The following is a 26,278-nucleotide window of genomic DNA, read 5'->3' as shown; positions in this document are numbered from 1 at the left end:
TTGTGAGGATGAGGACAACAATGAGGTCTCCCTTCAGCCTCCTCCTCTCCAGGCTGAACAGACCGAGTGACCTCAGCTGCTCCTCATATGGCTCCCACTCCATGCCCTTCACCATCCTTGTGGCTCTCCTCTCGATGCTGTGTAATAGTTTTAAAATGTCTTTTACACATTGTGGCACCCAAAACTGCACAAAGGACTTAAGGTGAGGCTGTCCCAGTGCAGGGCAGGGCAGGACAATCCCCTCCCTTGCCCAGCTGGCCTCTCCTGGCTGCTAGGGAACTGCTGGCTCACATTCAGCTTGCCATCCACAAGGATCCCCGGGTCTTTCCTGCTCCCCAATCTGTGGACACAACCAGGACTGCCCCAGGCACCTCCAGGCACAGGATTTGGCACCTGCCCTTGTTGAATTTCAAACAGTTGGTGATTGCCCAATTCTCTAGTTTGTCTAAGTCTACAGGGCCCCTCTGCCCGTGAGGGAGTTGACAGTTCTTCTCAATTGTGTCACCCCTTTAAAAACACCTAGAGATGTTTTTCATGGAAATGCAACACAACTTTGTGAACCTTGACTTCATTTTTTACAGCTTCAAACTAGGCTAATTCCAGTCCTTCAAACTAGAACTAATAAATGTGCTAAAATGCCTGGGTTCAAGTGATAGATATTCCTCCTGCGAAGCCAAGGGAGTTATAACTTATCTGCCTGTTTACACAGAGCCAGGGGGCCATAGAGAAACACTGCAAGAACACCTAAGGAATCAAAGTTCTAAGGGAAAGCTAAGTATCCTCAATTCATACCTATGAAGAAATCTGTTAAGGACATAAGGTGAGAAAAAATAATTAAAGAAATACCTGCAGGTAGCACAAGTAACTCCCAGGTAAGTCAAGCATCTTCCAGAAGAAAACAGCCCCCAGAAACAAGGAAACCAGAAACACACAAATAAGTTAAAAGAGCTTTTCTTTTATTTGTTATTCTCTATTTCTATATTCAAGCAACATTCACCTCTGAAGAGTCAGAAAAAGAGTTCAGGACAAGCAATTAGGCACTCAGAACAAAAGCTGTAAAGCAGCTGATTAGATCAGGCTGAAAAAACCTGACTAGATCTCAGGTGACCCACAGAAAAAGCAGAGCAGGAAAAATGATCAGAAAGACAATGTGGTATCCCTAAAAAATAAGAATCTGTAGGCTACCCTCAGCCACAGCTATTTGAAATCACACAAGGGCTGAAGTACAACTCAAAGCAGTGTTTTCAGAGCAAAGACCTGTGTTGCATACCCTAGCCTGTTGATTAAAGGTATGCAGTTGTTTTTGGGCTAGTAAAGGCTAGTAATGTCCTTGTAGCACTACACAGGCAGCCAAAACTGGTGCTGTGATGTTCATACTGTATAAGAGGACTGGCTCCTGGTACATTATTCCTCAAACAGTCCTCAGGTATGACATAAGAGAGGCATTAGGTAGCATGAACCAAAACCATGCCAAAAAATGTTGCCAATAATTAAGACATGGGCTCTATCAGCAGTGCAGCAGTTGAGCTCACACCCAGGTCTTGCACTTTTTAACAGCATGAACACAGTCAGACTGTCTCCACCAAACAACTATGAACTACAGATTCCTCCTCCCTCCTGAGCCATCACATTAGTTACACTAGACTGCAAGGATGTAGAGATGGAGAAGCAGGCTGTCCTGCCCCAGCCACTCTCCCACCACCATGGAACTGGAATCTGCATCTTCCAAAGACATCAGCACATCTGAGTAACTACTGCTATGATATTCTCTAACTTGGTATTAATAACATGAATGTATGATGCATGTTACAAAATGTCTGACAACTATTGCTATGTGCATTTGTGCAGGTTATACGTTTCTGCTTATCTTTCAGCAATACTGAGCAAGTTGTCTCCCCTTTTCACCTTGCAGCAGGCATCCTCTTGGTCCATGGTCCACGCAGGTTTTTGCAGAAAAGAACCTCCTCCCTCCCTCTGTACACACCCAGCAGGTACTCAAAACTGCTACCTAGGCTTCAGACTTGTTCCTGGCATGACAACAGTATCAAATAATATTCTCTCTCTAGAGTAGAAGCACAGAAAAGTGCAGGAACCACGAGTATCACCATACCTTACAAAACTTTTGGTATCGGTCAGGCTGTGTAATTTATTTGTATAAGTAGATACGTCAGGAAGAAACTCTTCTGCAATAAATTTATACATGCTCAAAGATTCTTCTTGCCAAAGAAACCTTGGATACAGTTTATCATTATACTTTCAGGATCACTTTTATTGTTTCCCCACACAAATAAAAAAGACTGGGAGGAGATACCCACTGTAACCCAACTGACTTAAAAAGCGAATCCAAAACAGAAAACAGTCAGGGGAAAAAAAAATCCTTTATATAAGGTCATTTTAGGCTGCTCAAAACATTAGTTGGGAATTTGAGAAACCGCTTCCTATTCCTTACATCTGTATAAAGGTTCAAAAAAAGGCTTCAGACCAGTGTAACAGTAGCTAGTGTTGATGCAATTCTGGAGCACAGCTACATGAACTCCACAGTGAAAGAAAAACAGGGCAACAACAAACCAAGTATCTGTTCACACAGATGAGTATACAGAAGCAACATCTAAAGACAAGAAAAAATTAGAATAAAAGTAAACAAAGCCCTCAGAAAATGAAATCTTAGCAGAAGGATCACAACCAAATTAAAGAAACTACAAGGAAGAAATTGTAAGAAATCATTACACACTTTGCTTCACATTTGCTGTATGTAAGGATTTAGAAAGTACCTGAAGAGCAGGCTGTGCTGAAAACCTTGTAGGTTCCTAGGCACAACTGTGCATCTAAAGTAAGAACAGGAAGCTTCCAAAATGCCTTGCCTTCACAGATACAGGCTTAATTCAACTTTAGTTTTCATGCAGGTCCTGTGAGAAAGTGTTGTGCACACATACAACAGGCACACAAAATCAAACATTCAGTTTTAGGAGACTTCATGGGTACATTTAATTCTATTTACTGGGAGTAAAATGCATTCATCAAACAAAATTTTAAGCTTAAACCACTTATCCACTAAATTAAACTTTACTGAACACAGCTGTTCAAAATGTTAATAATTCTGTATTTCTTTCTAAGAAAAGCAAAGCTTGCCATCAAGGGTAATCAAATATATTTGATTGACATTGATTAAGCACTGAACACAAAAAATGCCTTCCACAAAAATTTGAAAGATTTCTCTTCTTGGTCGTTTGTCAGGAAGACAAATCTTGAAAGTCATTATCAGTATTCCCCTCTAAGAGCAGAAGTTAGGCAACTCAAAGTAGGGATGCCTGAGCTGCACCCTCAAGGCTGCATGTTGCTTAGCCTAGCAACTTTATCTGGCTCACAGGCAATTCACAGCCACCCTCTCTCCCTTTGGTCTCACATCAGTAAGTGCTAGCTCTCAGCTTCCTGATTTCTCAGGGGCAAAAAGGACCACGATTTCACTTGAAAGCATTTTCCAAAAGCAGCAGTACTGAATAGTGCACATGCAGTACAGCTGAATCAGATTTGCATGTGCAGATCCTCTGGCACATAAAATGCACTGAACATGCATGGATCAGCAGCACTCTACCAACAGACACACATATACTAAATTTGTTCACATGGCAGGAAGATTCTGGCAGAGAAACCTATGTTGCTACAACAACATCTTATGACATAGCCCATTCCCATGAGAAATTCCGACTCAACTGTTTTAAAATGCTGTTTTACTGAAAACACAATTCCATACAATGTAACTAAAACCTAGCAATCTCATTTTTATCAAAACAAATCCTTGAGTGTAGTTAAAGCCTCCAGTTATACCAGACAAGAACACCATGCAACATAACATCAGTTACCTTGAAGATTAATGAAAAAGCTACTATATAGAGGTTTTCCAACCTGCAATAATACGTTCAGAAAAAGGCAATTCAGCAAATTAGGACTGCAAAGTCAACCAATTCAGAACAGGTCAGAACGTCCTAGCCCTTTGCAACTTTCATTCATACTCATGATACTGCCTTCCTGACATCATGATGTATTTTTCCACAACATCTCTTAAGTGGAACACAAAGAACAATACTCAGTAACGTTCAACATTTTGCATTTGCTAGCTCTTCACAAAGTGGACACATGCCTTAATTACTTAGTTATTAACATACTCAGACTGCTCTGAATATAGGCCCATATTGCTAGAAATAACCTGAGTGATTGCCTGATCACATGTGACCGTGAAAATATGAAATTCCTGTGCTCCTGTTTTCCTTACAGGTCACAGAAATCATCTGGGTCTCCCAAGCCACGGGAGCCATAGCAGATGGTAACTGAAGCACCTGGTTCATGTCATGACCTGCACAGGGCAGCAAATTCCCTCCAACTAATGTCACTTTAAAAACACTGCGCGCACACACACACACACACACAACTGACTTAAGGTGCAAATGCGTTGTAAAAATCAGTGATATTGTCATACTTAACACTGACTTTGAATAATTTTAAACTAACTTTTATGCAAACTCTTTTAGATATATAATCAGATTTCCTCATGAGTTTTCTACTGCAGTCACTATTATTGCCTAAGTGCTTTGTGGATACGAATGACTGCTTTCATATCATCTCTGTGAAGTGCATCACACTCCACCTGCAAACAGAAAACCCAAGATGAATATTATCTGGTAGTAAACTCTCAAATATTAGTCATATAACCTGACTTGGCAGAATTACTTATGACTTCCAAACTTAAGCATATGTCACCACAATTAACATATTTCTGTACTTTAATTGCATTTACTTCCTTACTTATAAAAACAATAGCAATATTATAATCATCTTATGCAAAATAACTCCTGGCCTAACATCTAAAAAATGTAGTGCTGAAAAGAAAACATGTTTAATACATTTAGGCATGCCTAGTGTAGGACATCTTCTCTATGGATGGAAATTCACATCAAGCAACATCACAGCAAAATACTTAACAAAAGATTAATTACTGCTCTTGAATGCATGCACACAATTCTCTGCAAGAGCTATGTGAAACCTAGATGCCAGATGCCTTTGAAAAGACATATATGAATAGGCATGAATATTACTATCACATACTTTGGATAATGAAAGTAATAGTAAAATGATGTTGTATGACATTACACTGCAAAATGAAAAGCCAGAAAAGGCAAAATAGGCAAAAAGTCAACTTGAGTTGACTGGCTTGTCTGGCACTATACTCTCAGCACAAGATTCAAGTACAAAACTCTGGGGAAGCTTGTGTCAAGCAGGTTTTTAGCTGTTGTTCTGAAAGGAAATACATGTAACAAATTCAGATCCCTGCATTTCTCACAGTCTGCCACAAAGCTAAGGAGTTTCATTCCTTACCTTTATTTATTGCATTCAGCAAAGCTTATAAGGTGCCTCTCTTAAACATTTATAGTTTTGTAAGACTGATATATATCCTTGCTTCCAAAAATTTCAATGTGTTAGGTCACATTTAAAGAAAAGAATGGTATTTAAGCAGACAGAACTGCACTTCTGTAGAAATATCATTGGACCACGTTCCTTTTAGAAAGTGCCTGCAATGTTTTGGTGAAATGTTAACCTTTGTTAGAACAAAAGGTTAAAAAAAGATCAGATGTGGCTTTCCTTCAATTTTCAAAGGCTTTTGAATGACTTACAACTAAATGCACAAGGCATAACTAAAGGGTCATGTTAATAAATCAAGTTTAGATTACTTTGCCAGCTACCTAACCTATTCATACTGAAGTTACTACAATGAACCCAACCTACTGTGACAATTTCATAATTGTACTGTTAATGCTAATTATGTAGACATTTCATCCTACATTCACCTCCAATCAACAAGGATTCTTTCAAAGCTGCTGGGCAATTTCTGCACTAAATTGAATGATTATCCAAGCATCTATCACAAGCTAATCTCTTGCAGAGAACAAAAACCTGCATTGCTGCTACAGAGGGGAGTAAGAGCAATTCAAGACATGGCAATACTATTGTGTGTGTAAGTCAGTGCTCTGAGCTGAAAACTAGGGCAGCTTTGCCTTCTCTTGTCTTGGATTAACAGCTCCACAGGAATTCAGTACTAGGATCAAGCTTTAGTCTGCCTGCTAATGGACATAATTTGTACTTACTGCAAGAATATAATACAACTTTACAGTTTAACAAGGTTAGAAGTGACATTTTTTTGTCTAGCAAATCCATTCTGTGTTTGTGACTGCAATTCAGTGTGGGTATCTGTCTAAAATGTATCTCACAAAGCTGTGTCTTGTAACTAATTTTGTAAGAGTCAACATCTTAATTTCTTGAATTTCATGTTCATGTACATGCTAAGACCAATACAGAGATAGCAAGAAATGTGCATTACAATTGCATACACAAAGCAAATTAATGGTTGGAACAAAATGACTGCTATTTCCAACTGGAGGGCAAGGGTCTTGAATGAGGCCCTCCCTGGGCTTTGCAGCAATACATAATATGCAATTAGGTGCAGCAAAGTAGTTGTCATGGCTTAAAAAAAAAGTGTGAGTCATCTCATAATGGGGTCCCAGGCTTCACAATGCTTGAGAGGCAAAATTCCCTTACCAGTTTCACACCGGCATTACAAATACCAAGGCAGGTTTCTAGCAGACAACTGCAGAGAGACCTTTGGCAATCAGTACAGATGCAAAAGATACTGTTAACTGTGATAGTTATGATCTTCAATTTACTAATATGGAATTATGAAATACACTAGACAAATTTTGCTTCTCTGTGACGATAATAAAGATCAACATTCCCCTTCTACAGTAAGATACTCTAAATCATTTCAGTATTTATAAATAATTACCTTTCATTTGAAGGATTCAGAGTATTAGTTTCACAAAGGTTCAAGTTCAGTATCTAAGTGACTCAAAATTTCCTCTTTCCATGTCCACAGGCACAAAAAGCAGTATCTCTCACTCTAATTGATTCCTATTTCCATGTTATGCTAGTAGCAAAAAAACCATCCTGACATGTTTGGGTCAAGGTTTCCAGGGAGAGGAAAGGATTCAGCTCATCCAGCAAGACTATTTTTATCCTCAATAAGAAAAAAAGCACACATCTAGAACTCAGTAACCCCCACCCTCATGCCAATGACAAAAGCAATTTTGAAGTTCTCAAATGCCTTTTTGTCTCTTGATGCTTTTGACAATACATATTTTCTCAACTCCTGTACATTAAATGTCAATTATTCACAGCGGATAAATTCTTTGCAATGTACTCATTCACTGCACAGCACAACTAGTATTCACTGACAGTACAACGCAAAGTAAAATGCAAGCAGATAGGAAGCAAAGATAACATAAAACAAAGGATTTCAAACCCTTTCCAAGGTATTGAGAATGACACTTCTATATTACTATAGCATAACTGCAAAAAACAGCCAGTTGCAATTTGAATGTTTTAATGGATGGAGGACCTATCCACGTGTCTCACACTGCAAGGCTTTATATTCGCTTTGTATTCATCTTCTCAGCCTTCCCAACTGGCTCTCCAATTTTCCACTGGACACACCATAAGGTGATACACACATCACATCATGTTACCATGCTCAAATACCACTTTTGTAAGGACACAGAGGTTATGTTAACCCTACTGCCACAGGATTACATGAAGAAGGGCACATATCTGAGGCATATTTTGGGAGGCCAGATGCACAGACAACTGAATTCCAAGAGGCACATGACCATGGTACCAGCAAACCTGAATGCTCTGATACAATGGCCATGCATATGGCGTTTTTTGGCAGGTGTTTTTTGAATTTTTAGCTAATAGTAACATCTTTTCCACACTCTGGAACACAGAGTCTTTTAAAAGACTTAAAAATAAATCTTCATTAAACAAGTTGGTTTTTCCAGCCAAAACTTGTTTTTTTGATGACAGCTTTCTGTATAGCACATTAATACTAATACCTTTCAATGAAGACATGTTTGCTACTTTGAACATATCATTGCTATCCACTTGCAGAAAGACACTGCTGTCAAATAGTTTTGCACTATTTTCGATTTTGCCATCTCTGTTAAACAAGAGCAGATTTCTATAATTACCAGGCACTGAAGATTTCTAGTTGAAGTAGAAACTTTAGTAACTTTTGCTAAAGTTAAATAACAAATTCTTTGATTATACTACTTTTTCAGTGCTTGTAACATTGCCAGACCTACCCTGTTCTATGTTGCCAATATAAAATAATTCAGAAGATTATTTCAGTCAAATAGCTCTGCTTCAGGGATAATACTCAAGTCTGCTGTATTTTTAGATCTAGTCTTAAACAAACCTGGTATGTCTGTGCTTTGGATCAAGAACATTAAATTCAGCCATAGTTTTCAAAGAATGTTCATATTGCCTAAAAAAATGGGACCCACAACCTCTGACAATATTAAAATGGAACTAAAACATCAGATTAAGGACTGGAAAGAAAATCTTATTCAGGAACATATTTCCTCATCAAATATGAAGTCAATACCATCTTATTTACCACATTCACAATAATTATGTATTTACAAATTTCATTAAATTATAATAAGAATGGACGAGGGAGGGGAAATAGCTGTAACTACAGAAATGTATTTTTTCTGCTTAGTACATGGAAGTTAAATATATATTGGTCAATGGCAACTTAAGTTCTTACACCTACAACGTAAGCTCTGCTTTTAAGAGTATTAGTCTTGCATGAAGTAGAATCAAAAGGAAATTAAGTCATCAAAGCTGAAATACCACTGCTGTCAAATTCTGTTCAAAATGAGCAAGTTCCAAGTCTTCTAATAAAAAGCAAATTGACAGAGCCAGTAGTAAACTGATTAAGTCTTAGTAGCTACAACTTTCTAAGGCTCCATCTGTTCTGTACATGTGCCACCCTGGGCCTTTGCCAGATCTGAGACCTGGGACTCTATTCTCTATTGTCAGTAACAGGACACTCCTGCTGTGTTCCATCAACAAAGTAGTGCCTGCTGGAATACAGAGGTGACAAACTTGGAAATGTAGCATACAATTATTAAAGACTGTTCAGTAAATAAAAACTGAGATTGCTGGTCAAGAAGATAGAAAATTTGGATGAAAAAAAGAGAGGACATTATATAACACCACTAGGGAAAACTAAAAATTACAACTTTTGGAATGTCTGCTAAAGAAGTGAAGAGAGAGTGAACACTGTAAGACAGTCTTACAAACAACTTGGAAAAAAAGCATAAAAACTTTTCAGCATGACAGCTTCTGACAAATCTGCAAAGACAACGGATCCAGTTATGAGGCATACTCAGAGAAGACAGCCACTTTGCAGAAATACTTCTGCTGATGTTCACCATGGAAAAGAATGGTAGGAGTGTCATATTAGAGCACTCCCTCTGGAGAATGGTCTATTTACAGCAGAAGCACTGTTAGAATGTGAAAAAAAATTAATAAGAGAAATTTTAAAAAGTTACCTGCCAGAATGAGGCAGCTATTTACTCTGTAAACTTTGAAGAAACTATTCATGTTACTGAAAAATGTATAGCTGAACTACTCGAGATCAAATGGAACTCCTAATTTAAAACTGCCCTAGTACCATGGTGTAACACAAACATCATCCTCAAGAAGATTCTTTAACAAACACAGAACTATAGAGGAGTAAACTTGATATTTATACTGGATGGAGTGTTGCTAGTAAGTCTAGAACAATTAAGAAATAAGTAAGTAAATATGATTCTTCCACCATGTGGAAGAATCACCAAAGCATTTGTAGAATAGCTGCACTTCACAAATCTAATACAGTTCTTTTAAGTTATAAAAACATGTCCAGGACAGAAATTTGATTGACAGCATAGTGCATTTCAAAGGCATTCCCAAAAACCTCCTAAAGAAAGTAATCTCCTCCTGGAGTAAAAGAAAACGTCCTGTGAATAAACCACTGGTGAAAAGGCAGGATATAATGATGGACTCCAATGGTCAGCTTTCACAGGGGATGGAACAACCAGAATAGTGTCACAGGAACCTGTGGAGGAACCTGTGCTTTCCAATGTATTTGGGGAGAAGATGTCCACAGTTGCTATTCAGAACAGAAAAGATATGGATCAACTGTAAAAACATGCATGACTCCTCTACTGGGAGTGACTGGGAGGTGGAACGGGAGATTAAATTTAATGTACATAAGTATAGTGTACATAAGTGAAACAAAAGGTGAACATGTTTCTAAATTTACACAGGCATTGACCTCTGAGCTTGTTACTCTCACTCATAGCTAACTCCAAAATGTTAAGTTAGATTGTGCATACACAACATAAACAGTAAATTCAGTGCTCAGGAGACAAAAAGGTATCAGGAATTATTAGGAAAGAAACAGAGAACAAAACAAACCCCACCACTAAACCACTCTATGACTGTATTTTGTAGTGAACGTTTCACTAGTTCTGTTTTTGGGCAGCAAACAAAACAGAGTCAAACTGGAAAGCAGAGAATGTTATTGAGTAGCTCCTGTATAAGGAACAAGCAAATAAAATAGAATTCTTCAGCCTAGAGAACAGGCAGCTGAGAGGAACCATCCTCTCTCTGCAGCACTCAGACACATAAAGAAAAAGCAGTCATTCCCCAGGTCTTCCACCGGGACACCTTGTTGAAATCACATGGAAACATGGAAAATGACAGGTTCAACTTTAACAAAAGGAGACAGATCTTGACATTCCAGGTAATTAAGTTGCAGACTTCTCTGCCTCAGGCTCTTTTCGACGTTATAAAGGCATCCATGAGCATATGAAAGACTGGGAAATTTTAGAAGGAAATCCACCAGATCTACCAATCCAGCCATGCCACCTCTAATTATGGATAGTAAGAAAAGTATCCATGAGCACCAGGTGCTTAGTTTAGTTTGTTTGCATGTTTTTCATCCTGTGCATGGGCTGGTGCCTCTTGGAGTCAACAGGCAGAGCTGGATGGCCTCAGTACAGCTGGGTTTGTATATGCTGCTAGGTAAGAGAAGGAGAAACAAGACTGGCTAAAGAGACTTAGGCCACTCAGGAAAGAGACAGAACATTTGCCACAAGTGGTAAAGTATGAAGGAGAGCCGTACTGGGCATAACTGGCAATGTTTTCATATCAGCGGGAGGGGACTGCAGGAATGAGTGCAGTCAGGGGATTGGAAAGCAATAAAAAGGGAGAAACGGCTGGTTTAGGAGTTTGTGTGTTGGTTTCAATCCTAGAATCAGTAATTAGAAGTCAATTGACAAAATAAATTAGGAAAATGTGTCCTGATTTAGAAGTCTACCTCCAATTAATTCAATATTCTAAACCTGTCAGTATTTTTCACTTGAATCTCCCAGTTTCTCTTCCCCTCACTAAATAGTAAGTTCTGTGACGAACATCAAAACTATTACCTTCAAGACCTCTAAAGAAACAGAAGATTCTGTTGTCAGAATCTTTGTCTCAGTAGTGTTAAGTCTGAGGAATGGAACCTCATACTCCATTTTCAGTAATGTGTCAACTCCTGAACCTTACGTTTTTTTTCACGTAGGGTATAATCTACTGTTAAGAAACACAAAGAAGAAAATAGTCTGAGTTTTAAATCTGAGTAAAATGCCAAAATGAACAATGTTAAGATCTCACCTGGAGTAAGTATGAGCAAGAGGTATCGGTACTGGAACTCTCATTTTGTATCGTATTCTGTTGAGTAATAGCATCCTCTTTCTTTCGTTCCTTCTGTCCTGCTTCATCATCTTCATATTCGTCAAGGCTCTAAAACAAAAAATATTTAGCTATCAGTTACAGTCTTTGTATGTTGCTTCACATGCTTGCTATATTTCACAAAATTCATGCATCAGTGAATATCTTCAAATATTAATTTCATATTTTAGGGAAGTTTACTTAAATGTTTAAATGCTTTTCTTTCCAAATAACAGCTTTTTCTTCATCACAAAAGTAAGAAATAATCAAAACAAGATCCAATTTGGCAAAGGTTTAGACAACGCTGTGCGAATTCAGTGTTAATCCTCTTGTGAGCAGGAGCTTGGACTATACCTGAAGTTCCTTTCATTGGAATGATTCTACAAACCTGTTTGCCACATGCAATTGTGTGTGGCAAAAATATTACCTTCACATGTAAGAGATTTTCAGGAAATCCAGAAAAGAAAAAAAAAGTTAACTTACTCCACTCAACAGCTGATCTATTTTGACATAGTGGCACCTGCTGAGGTTGAAGTGTCAGTCTCAATCACCCATTTTAATTTTGGTACCCTTGGTTTTCATTTTTTCTTTGAAAATTTACCGTTGAAAATCAGTAATTTTTATATTACTGACAGTTTACGCTTACATGGAATGCTCTGACTCTTCAACACAAATGTTTCATACTAGATTTGCTGAAATACTTGCTTTGAGAAGATTTAAGTTTCTAAAGCACTGACTGCTGTCAGGCCAGAGACAGGAGAAGTAAGTAGGCAAGTAAATAAAAAAATAAATAATCCTTATTACTGCCTCTGTTCTAGCTCAAAGCCACGTTAAGGCCAGGGTAGAAACGCGAGGACTCAACCAGCTTTGGGTTAAGTCAGCTATGTCTAGGTCAGTCTATTAATTTAATGAACACATATTTACAGAAAGAAAAAACCCTCACAATCTTATGGTTAGAAGATCAACTTAAAGCAGAAAAAGCTAAAAAAAAAAAAAAAAAAAATCTGATCATGACATCACAAGCTCCTTGCCAGCACTCTACATTAGAACAAGAGATGTGTGAAACCTTGTTACAGAAACACAGGGAAATGATCAGTTTAAGACATCAGAAAAAGTTTCTAGATTAATGTAAAGTACCTTGAGAAACAGAGAACAGGACTAGCAGAGAATGTAGATGAATGTCAAATTATTTCAGTTGAAATTCCTAATGCATAAAAAACAAAGGCAGTATTTTGAGGCTCAGATACTGACAATATCTGTCATCATCTTCCACAAAGGACACAAAACTAATCAAAAGTATATAACAAGAATGCTGGAATACAGTATCTTTAAAAATAAAACCATTATTTGCTAGCTGAAAATAGCACCAGTGTATCAAAAACCAACTCCAGCTCCTCCAAAGCAAACACTATGGTGATAACAAGTGCTAGGGAACTGGCAAACCAGAAAGGGATATGTTTCCTCAAGTGAACCTGAATAAAAGCCATTTAAACTCTCCACAGCAGCGCTCATGACAGCAACACTAATGCAATTTCACTGGTCTACTTCTAACCAACCTTTCAATGCAACTGATGCAAACCTGCTCCTATCACAAAGAAAGGCATACTTAGAAGGTTACTATGGCTAAATCATTGTACATTCAAAAACACTTTCAGTGAGTCTTTTCTAATAAAAATAATTACAAGTATTTAATGTAATTCTTTTGGGTCCATTTATAATAAAGTGTTTAAAAAACACTGTCATGGCACATTCTAGGAAATGATCTTTAAATCAACTTCCTCTACCTTTTATAAACTGTAAAACTTAAAAATTTTGATAACATTAACTTAGGTCCTAATTTATCCTATTATTGTGTTAATCCATTATGAAGTGACACAATAAGAAGTAACAAGACCCTACTGCAACAAGAAATGGAGTGATATTCGCCTCTTACAAAGCCAGCCTTGTGCAGAAAGAACTACAACACACGCAGAAGGTATCACGTAAATTTTAACTAGTGTCATGCAGATGAAGAATGATACTGTGTTAGAAAACCAGAAACATTTTCAGATTGGTCTTCTGGTCTCCAAGCTGTCATGACATAGAACAGAAATTACTTTGCATTTTCAAGAAAAACATTCTTTAAGGAGAAAAATGAAGCTCAAATATCAATATTGTAGGAAAAAAGTCTCAGTAGTGACTAAGCAGGTAAGTGTACTGTCTCCACAAATTCACTCCTTCAGTTACATGCTTCTCATAAGCTTTCCAAAGACAGTGAGCATTCCATATAAATATTTTTCTCTGAATACAATTACATCTGTAATGAAGAATGTTCTTCTCTCTTTTAATATAAGAACACCTGGCTACTAACTATTCTTTTAACAATTTTGAACAGGAAAAAAACTGGTGTGAAAGTTCTAGCCACATAATTTTAAACTAATTATTTTCTGTTAGGATTTGCCAGCAATGTCCATTCCCAGCCTTTCCTTTCTTCTCAGGAAGGCCCAAAATCACCAAAGTCCTCAAATCAGTACCATGGAAAGATATTCAGCCACCCCAAATAATCCATACTTCCAAGGTTAAAGGCCTTCCTCCCAAGCATTGAACAGCTGGTTAACAGATGACGTCAATCTAATTCAGAGCACATAACCTCTGTTTGAAAGGCTATGGGTGCTTGCTCCCCAGCCCAGTCCCCCTCACTCAGCAGGGCTCATGGCAGCTGAGGCCAACACAAGTTCAAGTGGTCACAACCACAGGAGCACCAGGTTTTATTACTCGTAAGAGATGAGGTGGACGAGTCACGAGCACAGGTTGACAGTCACCATACAGGCTGACATGGCACATTTGGCCAGGGCTCCCATGCCTTCCTGCCCTAAAGCAGATTCGTAGTCACTGTCAGAGGCTGTGGTTTCCCAAACACAAAAGTTATGCTGCCCCTTCCAAACATGCAGACACACCAATTTACGCAATGTTTACAAAATGCAGGCTGAGCACAGACCAACACGGTAACAACTACATAATTTAAACCTTTTACTGCCTTTTAGTAAGTTAAGTTTTGCTTCAATAACCATAAGCCTTAAAAAGGAAATCCACTTGTTTTGACTCATGATGAAATAAGCTGTCTTATTAAAAATATCCTGCTTGTGCGCTTCATCTTCAGTTATTGATTGACAGCATTATTGCCATTTATGTTCTTAGCTAACTTTTAGAGTAATAAAAATCAATAAAACCACATTTCGGTTTTTGGGTGAGGGTTGATACATTATTATTGAAAAAATTAAAAATGTTCAAAGTGTTGTTGGACACTTAAAAACTGGGTTTTTTCCAACTGCCCTGCAGCTGGAACTGCCTCAGCCCACAAGACATTTCAATCAGCTCAATTATTGTGTTTCTCACATTGCAGGCTCTCTCATATATTGCACTTTGCTGTAAAAACTAGTTTCACATCATTGAGAAAGACGTAAGTACAGCAATTACTTTCTCTTGTCAACACAGCAGAGAAATGGACTTGTAACCACCGAGGTGTAATTCTGACCCATTATATAATTTTCTGTCCATTCTCTTTCCTCTGCTTTTTATTTTGCCACTAGGCACATACCATTTCAGATTCCTATTTTTTATTAAAATCATCTGAGTTTTGTATAGCAGATATTCAATGTGACATTCCCACATCTGATCTTAATATAAGGAATCCACAGAAATTCTTTAGGTTTTCTAGGATTTCAGCAAATGTTTGAAGCTGTAGTATAAACATTTTTCTGTAAACCTCTAGTATGGAAAATACAAGCAGAATAAGACGCTTTCAAAAATATTCAGACTGAGGAAAGAAACTGCCACAAAGATACCCCCACATTCCAGCATACCACCACCTTCAGTTCAAGGAGACATTGTATGAAGAACACTTCTAATGATTCACTGGTGTGCTTCCTATAAATATTTGTGCATCGCTAAGAACAAGCAAAAGCTGGGGATGGGCTGTCTTTTCCCTGGGAAGAAGCAATATTCCTATTCTGTGCACATCAGTTTACGAGCATGCAGAAACTGCTCTCACAAGAAACCGTGCTGAGTCAAAATGTCCCTGCTCCCATCCCCCTTCCTGCACCGACCTGCTTCTGCCTTGGAGTCCTGCTGGCCAAGCACATAACTGAGGGCTTCCCAGTTCTTTTCATGAAAGGTCAGTCAGGTTAGTTTCAGCAGTTTTAATTTGCTCAGTTGATTTTGCCTGGACCAGATACCAGCCCATTCAAACCATTTATTTCACAGAACTCCAGGAATGGTTGTGCTACATCAGCTTTTTGAAAATGATGAGCATTTGAGATAATACCATATTGAACCAGTACAGCAAGATGTGCAAGCAGATACGTACTCTCAGTAAAACCCCATGTTCAGCTTTATGTTGGGCAATGAACAGAAACTCTGCATCACAAGCATCACCAGTTATCTTGATGGGCTTTCTTAGCTTAACCATGGTAGTAATGTAGGATAGGAAACAAGGCATCTTACCATTTCCCTGAAATAACTAGGAACAATTTAAAAAGGCAATTTTAAAAAATCAATTTTACCATAAGGATATTTCCCATGCTCAGAAAAAGTCCAAAGTGCATTATCAACCTCATCTCAAGACATTGTAAAACCGTAAAGGTTTCTTCCATTAAGTGTAAGTATTTTCTAAAAGCTTCCACAGTAGAAATACAAGACAAGATATAAGAATTGCTTTTAACTCTGAAAAAAACTTATTCAGGCAATTAACTATTGCAACATCCATTTTTGGATTCAACATTATTTTTCCCTTGGCAGACCATTCAGAAAAACCCGGAAAATTACTGCAAACAAAAGACAACTATTTTATACATGATTTCTCTATAATCACTCTTCTTACTGCAACACTGAGAACCAAATGCTTCCTTGCTTTACCATGCACAACTTTGATATCAGCTAAATGCCATCTTCAGACCTGTTTGCATAGTATCAAATCCGTCTGTCAGCGCCTTCCACCACAACCAAGCAAAAATCCCAAACCTCTATGATTTTAAGATTATATAACTTTCCCCTCTGAAACACTAATTTTAATGATATTTGTAACACACTTTTATTACAGTGTCCACATAACACCCAAAATATTTAAGTGAAACAGGTTTAGAGTAATAAAATCTTTTTATTGGAATGACAGTATAATTGGAAAAATTTCATCTTTTTCACTCTGCAAGCCTTTCATCACATTTCCCTTGCTGAAGTGCTTTTCTTTACAGGTTGAAAATCGTTCCCATAAAGGTGGAAAGAGATAATGTTATTCCTATGAACTGTCTAAAACAGTTTTATCAATTACCCAGCTAAATATATATTTTTTTTAAGACTTCAATTCTCACATTAAGAGAGTCCAGAAAAGGATACTGAATTCCAACACCTTATCTGAATGATGTTCGTGCACTTCTAAAAGTCTCCAGCTCTAACTGGAGCAGTCCAATATCCCATTAGTATAATCACGAGCATGCATTTTTAACATGGAGGGAGAGTAAAGGCAGGAATCTTTGGTATCTGAGATCAAAAGAGACCCTAGGACAACAATGGGTCAGTGCCCAGCAGGTGGGTCAGGCACAGCTGACTGCAGCCATGGGATTCTCTCATCCTTGACCATGCTGCCAACAAAGCAATCCTCAAAGACCAGCATCACATAGAGATCAGGGAAATGCACATCTTGCTCTACCAAATTCACAGCATTCCTCATTATAAGTCACATTTACTTTTTTTTTGAACTCTATCCTTTTTTCACCCATAATAAGAATTTATAAGTACCTACTTTGTACATTCAATTATATTCCAGAGCAAATACAATTTAAAGTCTCAAAATCCTCTTAGAAATGTTTCTGGAAAAAAATCCAGCATATTTGTCTGTATTAAGAGCAAAATAACAAAGTATTTTGAATTCTTTTAAAGCTTTATGTAAAACATCAACTGCATCACCACCAGAATGTCAATTATCCCTCATTATAATAACAAAAAGCAGCAATGTTTGCAGTTTGTTATTCATCAAAATACACTGTTTGGTCACCAGTGTTTTCAAACATACCACAAGAATGAGTTCAAAAGTCAAATGTTTAACTTAAACTAATTGCCAAAAAATTCTTTATCACAAGGCTTGTCAAGGATGATTGGTGGATATGCTTAATTTAACTACTTAGTACATGACATTAAAGTCACAGAGTAAAATTCCAGGGATACAAGAAAACTTGTCTTGCAAAAGACAAGCTATCTAGCATTATTAAAATCTTTCTAGAAAAGGGAGATAATAAAAATTCTGGATTGGCAAACTATCAGAATTAAGCAGCAAACTATTTAACGCTCAACTCCCTGTTAGCATTTTAGAGCCCTTCTCACTGATCAAAACCTAAGAACAAGTATCAAGCAGCAACAATGACTGAGGATCCTTATGCAGTGACATCCAACTGCTTGCACCTGCTCCACGGGGAAGTTATTATATGAATAGAATTATGACTCATCCAGAAGAAATCCCAATCTCATGCTCTTAAAAATAAAATGTGAATCAACATCAAATAAAGGGTCTAAAGAAAAGCAGCCAAATCCCCCTAATGCTGTTGGAATGATCTGACTTTCAGAACTATACAGTCCTTATATAGAACATCTCTGTGTACTAAGAGTGAAAATAAACATCCCGCTCCTCATTTAAATTTTGCACACTGCTCCTTACTTCTATTTCGATAGTAAAATGTCTTTTCCCTCCTCTGCTGATGGTGGACATCTGGTATAGAGTCAATAAAAACTACCTTCTCTACACAGAAATACTAATATTTTTAAACATGAATCTAAAATGTTCCCAAAAAAGAAATGGTCCCAAAAATCACACAGCCAGAGAAGTGGAGTCAGTCACCAAATCAGTCTCATTAACCTCCTAATTAACATTCTGAAGTGATGCATCCTGTATGAAACAAAGATAGCAAGCCAGTGGCTGAGCAGAAGAAATTGGGTAAAACAAGACTTGCCTGGTTCAGCCAGGGGGAAAGAGAAATCTGTTAAAAATATTTGCACTGGTGACAGAAGAAATATTTATCAGTTTACCTCATGCCATAGACATTAGGAAACAACAATCATAGACTGCAAGAGCAGAAAAGAGAATTCTTCTTAGATGTATAGAAAGAAAGTGATCATTTACACACTTGATGCCCACCTACGCTATTTTTGCTATTAAACTTGCTCCTGTACTAGGTAAGAGTTTAGGAGATGTTGGTATTAGAGGGCATGTTATCAACAACTGAACAAAAGCCACTCAAACAACAGATAATGGAGTAAAAATGTCTGTAACCAGCACCACTTTGACTTTCCCTGTCATGTATTTCTGACAAAAGTTAGCTAACAGAAACAGTGCTCCCAATGAGAGAAAGATGCATTGTCATGTAGCAAAAGACCATACAGATTGAGCACCCTTCTCTTTAAAGCCACAGAAACAGGGAGAGAAAAAAATCTTGGTGAAGATTAGCATGCTATTTTCAAAACAGAATTATTCTTTTTAATGTGGCCATATAACACAGAAGAATGTTCTCTCCCCCAGTATATCTATGGCGCTTCTGAAGAGAAACAAAGATGAGATCAGTACTTGAAGAATGTTCTAAAAGGAGACCAAACAGGTTAATCAGTAGAACTGTATTTCTAACTATCCCATCCCCTAAAGCATGCAGTTTGTAGCCATTTGTAATGTCTGAATATCAAGTTCCAAGTAATTTTTTTTAATGCAGTGCCTTCATAGGATTCTGCTCTCTTGCCTAATAAGCTAGTTGTCATTTTTCTTATTCTACTCACCGAATCTCATTCAATGTTTACAGACAGTGGGTGTGGGATTGGTCAAACTAACAAAGGCAAAATGGCTGATGAAAACCAACTGAGCACAGGCAAGCCAGGACAACAGACTCAGAACAAATCTCAAAGGGAAGAAGAAAAACTTTGGCTCAATACTTTGAGAGTTGTACCACACTTCTTGTTTAGGAGTGAGATCCTCTCAATCTACAGAAAAACTGATGAAAAATCAATCAGATTTTCTGCTCTTCCAGAAGCTTCTTTCAAGTCCTAATACAAGTAAGTGTACTAACCAGACAGAGATGGTGTCTACATTCACCTGTGGGACAGAAAGGGAAAAGTAGTACTGAAAAAGCACTTCAAATAGGATAGGCACTTGTCTGGATAAAAAAGTGTGTTTGAATTTGATTTCCAAGGCAATAAACAAGTGCTTCTAATGGACTCAGCACTGCTGTCAGCAATGGACAGCACTGCTTGAAACTGAGCAGGCAGAAAAAGCACTACCAGAACTGATACTGAAGCCTCTCTAGGACAGATATAACCAGGTAAGATCAAAAAAGTTTGAAATTGTTGCTGAAGTCAATATTTTAACTATTTCCTGGGAGAACACCTTATACCTACAAATTAATCCTAATGACAATTCTGTGAAGCTGTTCCCCAACATAGACTTCCAAAATCACTCTTTAGCTATGTATTTGGAGGGAAGTCCTCTTCCTTGGGAGCACTGTCAGCACTTTTAAAAAAATATATCAATATCCAAGGATCTCGATAGACATCCAGTCCAGGTTCCCACAGTGCACTCTCACACACTAACAGCCTAAGTGTCTTCTGTTACCTCTACTTGTATCCTTGCTTCTTTCGGAAACTGCACTCAGAAATCACAGCTCTTTTTTACCCATATCTTTCTGAAGTCACTAGTGCTGGCAGGCGTGTGCATGTTATGTTTCAGACAGTAATGAATACTTAGTAATAGATTCTTTAAGACATGAGAGTTGCACAAGTGTGAGGGGGTTAACTCAAGTTTGCTGCAAGTGAAATATGCAGATTAGTTGCCACAGTAATTCAAGGACTAGACAAAACAGGCAGTTACCCTTCCACCTAATCAGTCAGCACTGTACACAGCCCTGAGCCAGCTCAGCAGGTGTCTGACTCTTCCCATTCAAATGCTCTGTGAGGAACTGAGGGAACTACAGCATTGACTTGGGAGTGAGGAGGAGAAAGTGTGGGAGATAGAAAGAACTGTGGGAAAGGCTCACAGAAAGAACATGTAGCTGATGCCTGGTGAGAGGGAGCTACTCAAGTAAACAGATATTACAGCAGCAAAAATAAGCAAGCAAGCAAAGGACACATCTGTTTCAACTGGTCTGAGAAGCAAAACTACACAAGGTACTTATTTTTTGTGGTCTTTCTGTCACTGTCAGAGTGGGCTGCCTAATCTTCTCTGCAAAATGCATCCAAAAATTTTCATATTTTGATTACCACATCTAAGACAGAGCTGGGCACACTCCACTTCCAGTAGGTAAGAAAAACTAGGACTTCAGGGTGGGAACATGCAAATAAACAAGGATTTACCACTAAAGAGTATTTCATGTGCACAGTAAACAGTACCAGCAAGTTTAAGTACCTTCATACAAAAGTAGCATTTGAATATGATGACCTCAGAACAGAGAACAACATGCACAGACACAAAACCAAACCCATCCAGGTGTGAGGAAATCCTAGTATAGGATCATAATGGGAGGAATGAGTCACGTCACACAGTTGGTTCAAAACAACTTCACTCACTGGAACCTTACACTACTGTAACTCATTCCGTGGGACAGCAATGTTATTTCTACAAGAAAACAAACCAGAACAAAGCATGTATAAATAAAGCACAGAAAATGCTGGATAAATAAAAGTTTGTATTCACAAGTGCAGATTTTATACAAAAGAGGCAATTTTCCATTACTGTTATTTTAATTGTTGAGTGACTGCTAAAGTTTTGGGGGTTTTTTAGCTACAGAGTTACTTGCATACAATATAGTGTAAGCCTTGGGTCTTCAGCAATCAATTACTTGTATGTCACCCCATCTAGACATAAACGACAGCTCAAGCTAAGAGCCTGAGACCAGACAGCTCAAGCAAATCATTAAGATTTCAGCTTATAAAGCATTTATTATCTTGATTCATAACATCAACTGTAACATGCATTTCTCAACTTCAAAATAGGAATACTGGGTAAAGTCCTCTCTTCTGAAATACTCAAAACTGCTCATTACTGGTGGCAGGGAAACTTTGCTACAAGGTGACATGGATTTGCTCTGTGCTCCAGACCCAAGGCACTGGCAAGGGTCTCCCTTGCTGAGGCATAGAACAGAAGGGCTACACTCCTTCCCCCCCTTCCACTGAGTGTCATTAAACATGAGGTTAAGATTAAGACGGATGCAAAATTAACTCGCATCTTGTTCGCCATGGTAACTGTTCTCACGCGTTGTTTTCTGTAGAGCAAACTGTGGTAAACACAAGGTAATTCAAGCTTTGCCATTCCTGAGTGAAAGAAAGGTGAACAATTACATGCATCCTGTAGGTACCACAGGGTAGAAGCATTCATTCCATTACCATGGAGTAGCCCTGAGCCACTGCAGTGTCCAGCCCCACAGCCTGTCACTCTGACCAAAGAGGACAAGGAGAGGAATTCACATGACTTGACAACACTGCAAATGGGATTCCATTCAATTTCTCTCATTAATTACTTATCACAGCCAAATGACAGTTAAAATCTGACTTTTTCCTCTTGATTTAAAGAATCTTAATGACCTCTTTCAAATATAAATTGATGCTCCAGTAGGGATCTTCCCATTCTTAACAGGAGGACACACACATACAAAAACAACAAAATAAATCCGCCTCCATGGCTACACTTATAGTCCAGTCCAAACCAGAGGAAAGCAGGTAAAGAAGTATCCGAGGAGGAGTCAGGAATGAGGAATCTGCTGTTCACGTTATTAAAACATGCTTTTAATTTCTCAGACTACAAGCTAAAGCCTGTAATAACGTTGCTTGGAAAACAGAAGGCTGAGTGAGCATCTGAGGGTGAAAAGGAATGTTTTTACAGGCGCAGTTAGTAAATACCACTGGCTCCTGCAGACATTATTCCTTAAATGGAAATTAACATTGCTTTAGGTTAGAAAAGAATCTCTTGATACAATAGATGTGATAGGGTAGCCATTAACCTCTTAGCACCTGCACTAAACGAAACAAAAACTAGCAGAAGGCTTTATATATACAGCTTTCCGTTCAGTAAATATTTAAAAGTCTTTCCCTTCCCTGCCGCATGATTCCTGGCTGTAGATCTAGAAGAGCAAGGAATTCTGAAGTAACATAAACAATATTAAAATAATGTAGAAACACAAAGTTTCTTTCCATATCTATGCCTAACTGTGTGAGGGCACCAGACAATTTAAAGAAAGGAAAGTACTCTAGTTACAATCAGAACTGAATGTTCACCCTTAAGTTGAGCTAAACTTTGATTCAACACTGAAATAACTCTGCAGTGCTTTGATTTTATTTTGATGTCCTATTTTTTATTTCCATGTCACCCTGCAACTGTTTTTTCCAGCCAAGAAAACAAGAGTACTCCCTCTCCCAAGATGCCTAAGAAATTTAACAACACAATGGACAAGGGCTGAGGTTCCACAACAGCTAGAATCAGCAAGTGTCCATTTAGCTATACTCCAACTCTCCCTCTTTTCTGCTCCTGCACAAGGGCATCTACCAATCTTCTGCATCCCCTCTGCCGACACTGGCAAATCGGGTCAGGGTCATTCTGAGCAGAGAGGCACCTCTATGAAAAGTGAACAGTATTCTGTACACCTTGGTCTAGCTAACTACAGCATCAAATGGGTGCCAGGACAGCACAGGCAAGTCAGGTAAAAGCAAGGCTCTAAAGCAGCCTGGACATGGAAAAGGATAAAGTCTAACAAAATTAAACCTCAGCAATTCAAACCAGAGATATAGAGATTCAATAGAAATTAATATAAAAGCACATTTAACATTAATAACTATTTGGGGATTTTTAAAGGGAAACAAACTACTGATTGAGACTTCAGAGTGCCAACACAAGGCCCAGGTGACTTCTTGAACCAGCAGGCTGTATGTGCTACAGAACAGTTTTGCCCTTGTAACCTGCTCAGCTGCTATTACTCTATGTTTAAAAAGGACTACTACAGAGCTGCAGCTCTCATCCATCCAAGCACTGGAAGTTTCACCACCATGCCACATCACTGCATAGCCCTGTGCTAACGCTCCCTAGGTAAAGAGCCCATCAAGAGACAAAGACTGGATTAACACGCTCCTTCTCGCATGTTCTTCTTGGCTCCACACGCAGCAGGGCCATTGGAACTGAAAGAAAACTGCAACACAAATATAAATGAGCAGAATGGAGAGACGAGAACAAGCTGGACTTGACCTGCCTTGTCCAACACAAACAGCATGAAGTCAGAAATACCTACAGTCTGGTCAAACAGCCCAGCCTCATCTTCTGTTCATCCTGACACCTGCACTGCCCATCCTTCTGTCTTGGCATGTTTACCTGTACTGGAACTGATCCCACCATAAATGAATTCAATCAATCTCAAAAATGTTAATCTTCAGTCCTGCCACTTGCCCTATTATTACAACAGGTGCACAAACATAACAGCACAAGGACCTGGCCCAACTCCATGTGAAATTTGTAATGAATTACCTCCTCTCCTGGCACAATATACAAAAACACATTAAAATATGTATACCTTGTATATATAGCATACCTCACATTAGTGACTTCTCCTGCTAACATATGCAAGTCATTTTAGGAAAAATATCCATTAAAAACAAGACTACAAAGGATCATAACACAGGTACTGCACTATGCTGCTAGGATTTTAGTATTCTCTTATTTCTACTCTAAGAAAAGGTTTCATAACATTTTTTAACATGGGAACTCCTTTTTATAAATAGAGCTTTGTACAAATACACACTTCTATGGCCCTTTTTAAACTGTACTTATGACATAGATTGTAAAGATTTTTAAAAAAAGCACTGATAATTTAGCTGCAGTAGTTTATGCCTAGAATATAAGTGGGGCCTAGGATTTTTTTCTGGCTATCTTTATTTCTACAAAATGTACCATCTTATTAAATGGAGTCAGGATAATGAAAGGCTCTAACTGTCTTCTGTAGCTCCTTTTCTGTTTCTGGTTTGTGTTTGAAGACTGTTTCTAAACTGTGGAGAGGGAAGCAAGACACAGGTACACCTATGCATTCTCATACCAAACACCCACAAAGGCTTTCACAGTCATCCATACTGATACAAAATGCTGTAAGAAAGGCTTTCTCTCAAAATTTCAGCTCACATTATAAACAACCAACTGGGTTAGTGAAAACAAAAACACACCTTACAAATAGGATGCACACTGATACACTTATGCATTTCATTCAACCTAATAAGATTTTGTTGCAAGAACAACAAGTACATTACAGAAAAAAACCCTAAGAATATACAAGAAGACACATCCAAAAAGGGGGCATAGAGCAGTTTCCCTAGAAAAGCAATCATCATCATTGGAGATTTTAAAGTACACATCAATGGAAGATAAATATCAGGAATAACACAGGTGTAAGAATGCTGTTGGGACAAGATGACAAACTAGACAAGGCTAGTTCTTCAAGGCTCGCTGCAGCCTTACTTCCAAGGAGTTTATAACAGTAAAGTCTTTGAAGGAAGAGTAGCAGTGGCAACAGAAACAACAAATAAGGATAAACAATCCACACCAAGAACACATTTATCCTCACCAACCTTCATGCATATATCCTACAGAAACCACCTGCAGTTGCACAGCAAACTGGGAGAAACAAGCACGAGCAGCAGGCCAATTCTGCTCTCACACGTATGGGATTGCAGCACGCTGGCTCTTCATCAGAAGACATAGGTACACATCAAGAATTCCCCCAAGCAGAACAGTTCAAATCTGAGAAGGTGACAGTCAAATAAAAGGAAATAAAAAAAGCTGTTCCACACCTGCTTTGCTTTCAAAGCCATTTCCACTCATCTCTGCCAAGAAAGGATGTTGGGATGTTTCTAGAGTGTTTCCCCTGAATGAGGACAACTGCTGTTACATCACTTTGATTATAGGCTCTTTTTTTTAATGCATATGAGTTCCTAAATTACACTTTTCCCTTGACCTTATCCAACAGACTGCATCAGAGTATTAACTTCAATTACTATTAGTCACACCTACTGAAGAAACTAGTTCACATCTACATTCCCTATTAGCTTAATCAAAATTACTGCCTTTCTTACAATCTCTGCCTTCCTGCTAACACAAGCTATTTACCAGATAACCACAACAGACTTCTGTGATGGTCTCAGTTAAAATACTGGGAAAAAAATCTGCTAAATTACACTGCCTGATCATTAGTTCAGAAAATTGAATAAAATAGATCTCCCACTAATTTACTTGGAACTGATTCCTATCTAGCTAACATCTGCTGATCTATATTTATGAACCTAGAATTGCTTCTGTAATCATAATCATAATTTTGTATTCCAATTCTCTGAAAACTTCTCCAGTATTCCAAGGTTTCTTAGAAATCAGAATTACCAGACCAGAGACTACTTTGGACAACTGCGTTGAGAGTAAGTTATCTAGACACGATCATTTTCAAAGTTTATCCTTACTGGAGATGAACCAATTCCCTAGAAAAACCTTTTCAGTGTGAATACTTACACCTGTTTTCACTGGGCAGAAAACAAGTATTTCTGCAACATGTACTCCTAATGGCAAGTGCTCATCAACGTAGCATACTAATACCAATCTAAC

At 38.2% G+C, this 26,278-nt stretch overlaps 1 protein-coding gene across 2 annotated transcripts in view; it reads right to left on the bottom strand.

Moving 5' to 3' along the window:
* Positions 1-26,278, bottom strand: part of PAWR (pro-apoptotic WT1 regulator) — a 73,937-nt gene that overhangs the window by 22,896 nt on the left and 24,763 nt on the right. For both annotated transcript variants that reach the window (XM_063396417.1, XM_063396418.1), the window contains exon 3: positions 11,596-11,724. In XM_063396417.1, coding sequence (XP_063252487.1) covers positions 11,596-11,724 — 129 coding nt within the window. The remainder of the gene's footprint in view (positions 1-11,595; positions 11,725-26,278) is intronic.

Source organism: Prinia subflava, chromosome 4, assembly GCF_021018805.1.
Source record: "Prinia subflava isolate CZ2003 ecotype Zambia chromosome 4, Cam_Psub_1.2, whole genome shotgun sequence".
NCBI classification, from domain to species: Eukaryota; Metazoa; Chordata; class Aves; order Passeriformes; family Cisticolidae; genus Prinia; species Prinia subflava.
The sequence above is the reverse complement of the archived record's forward strand: the minus strand, read 5'-3'. Positions and strand labels throughout refer to the sequence as shown.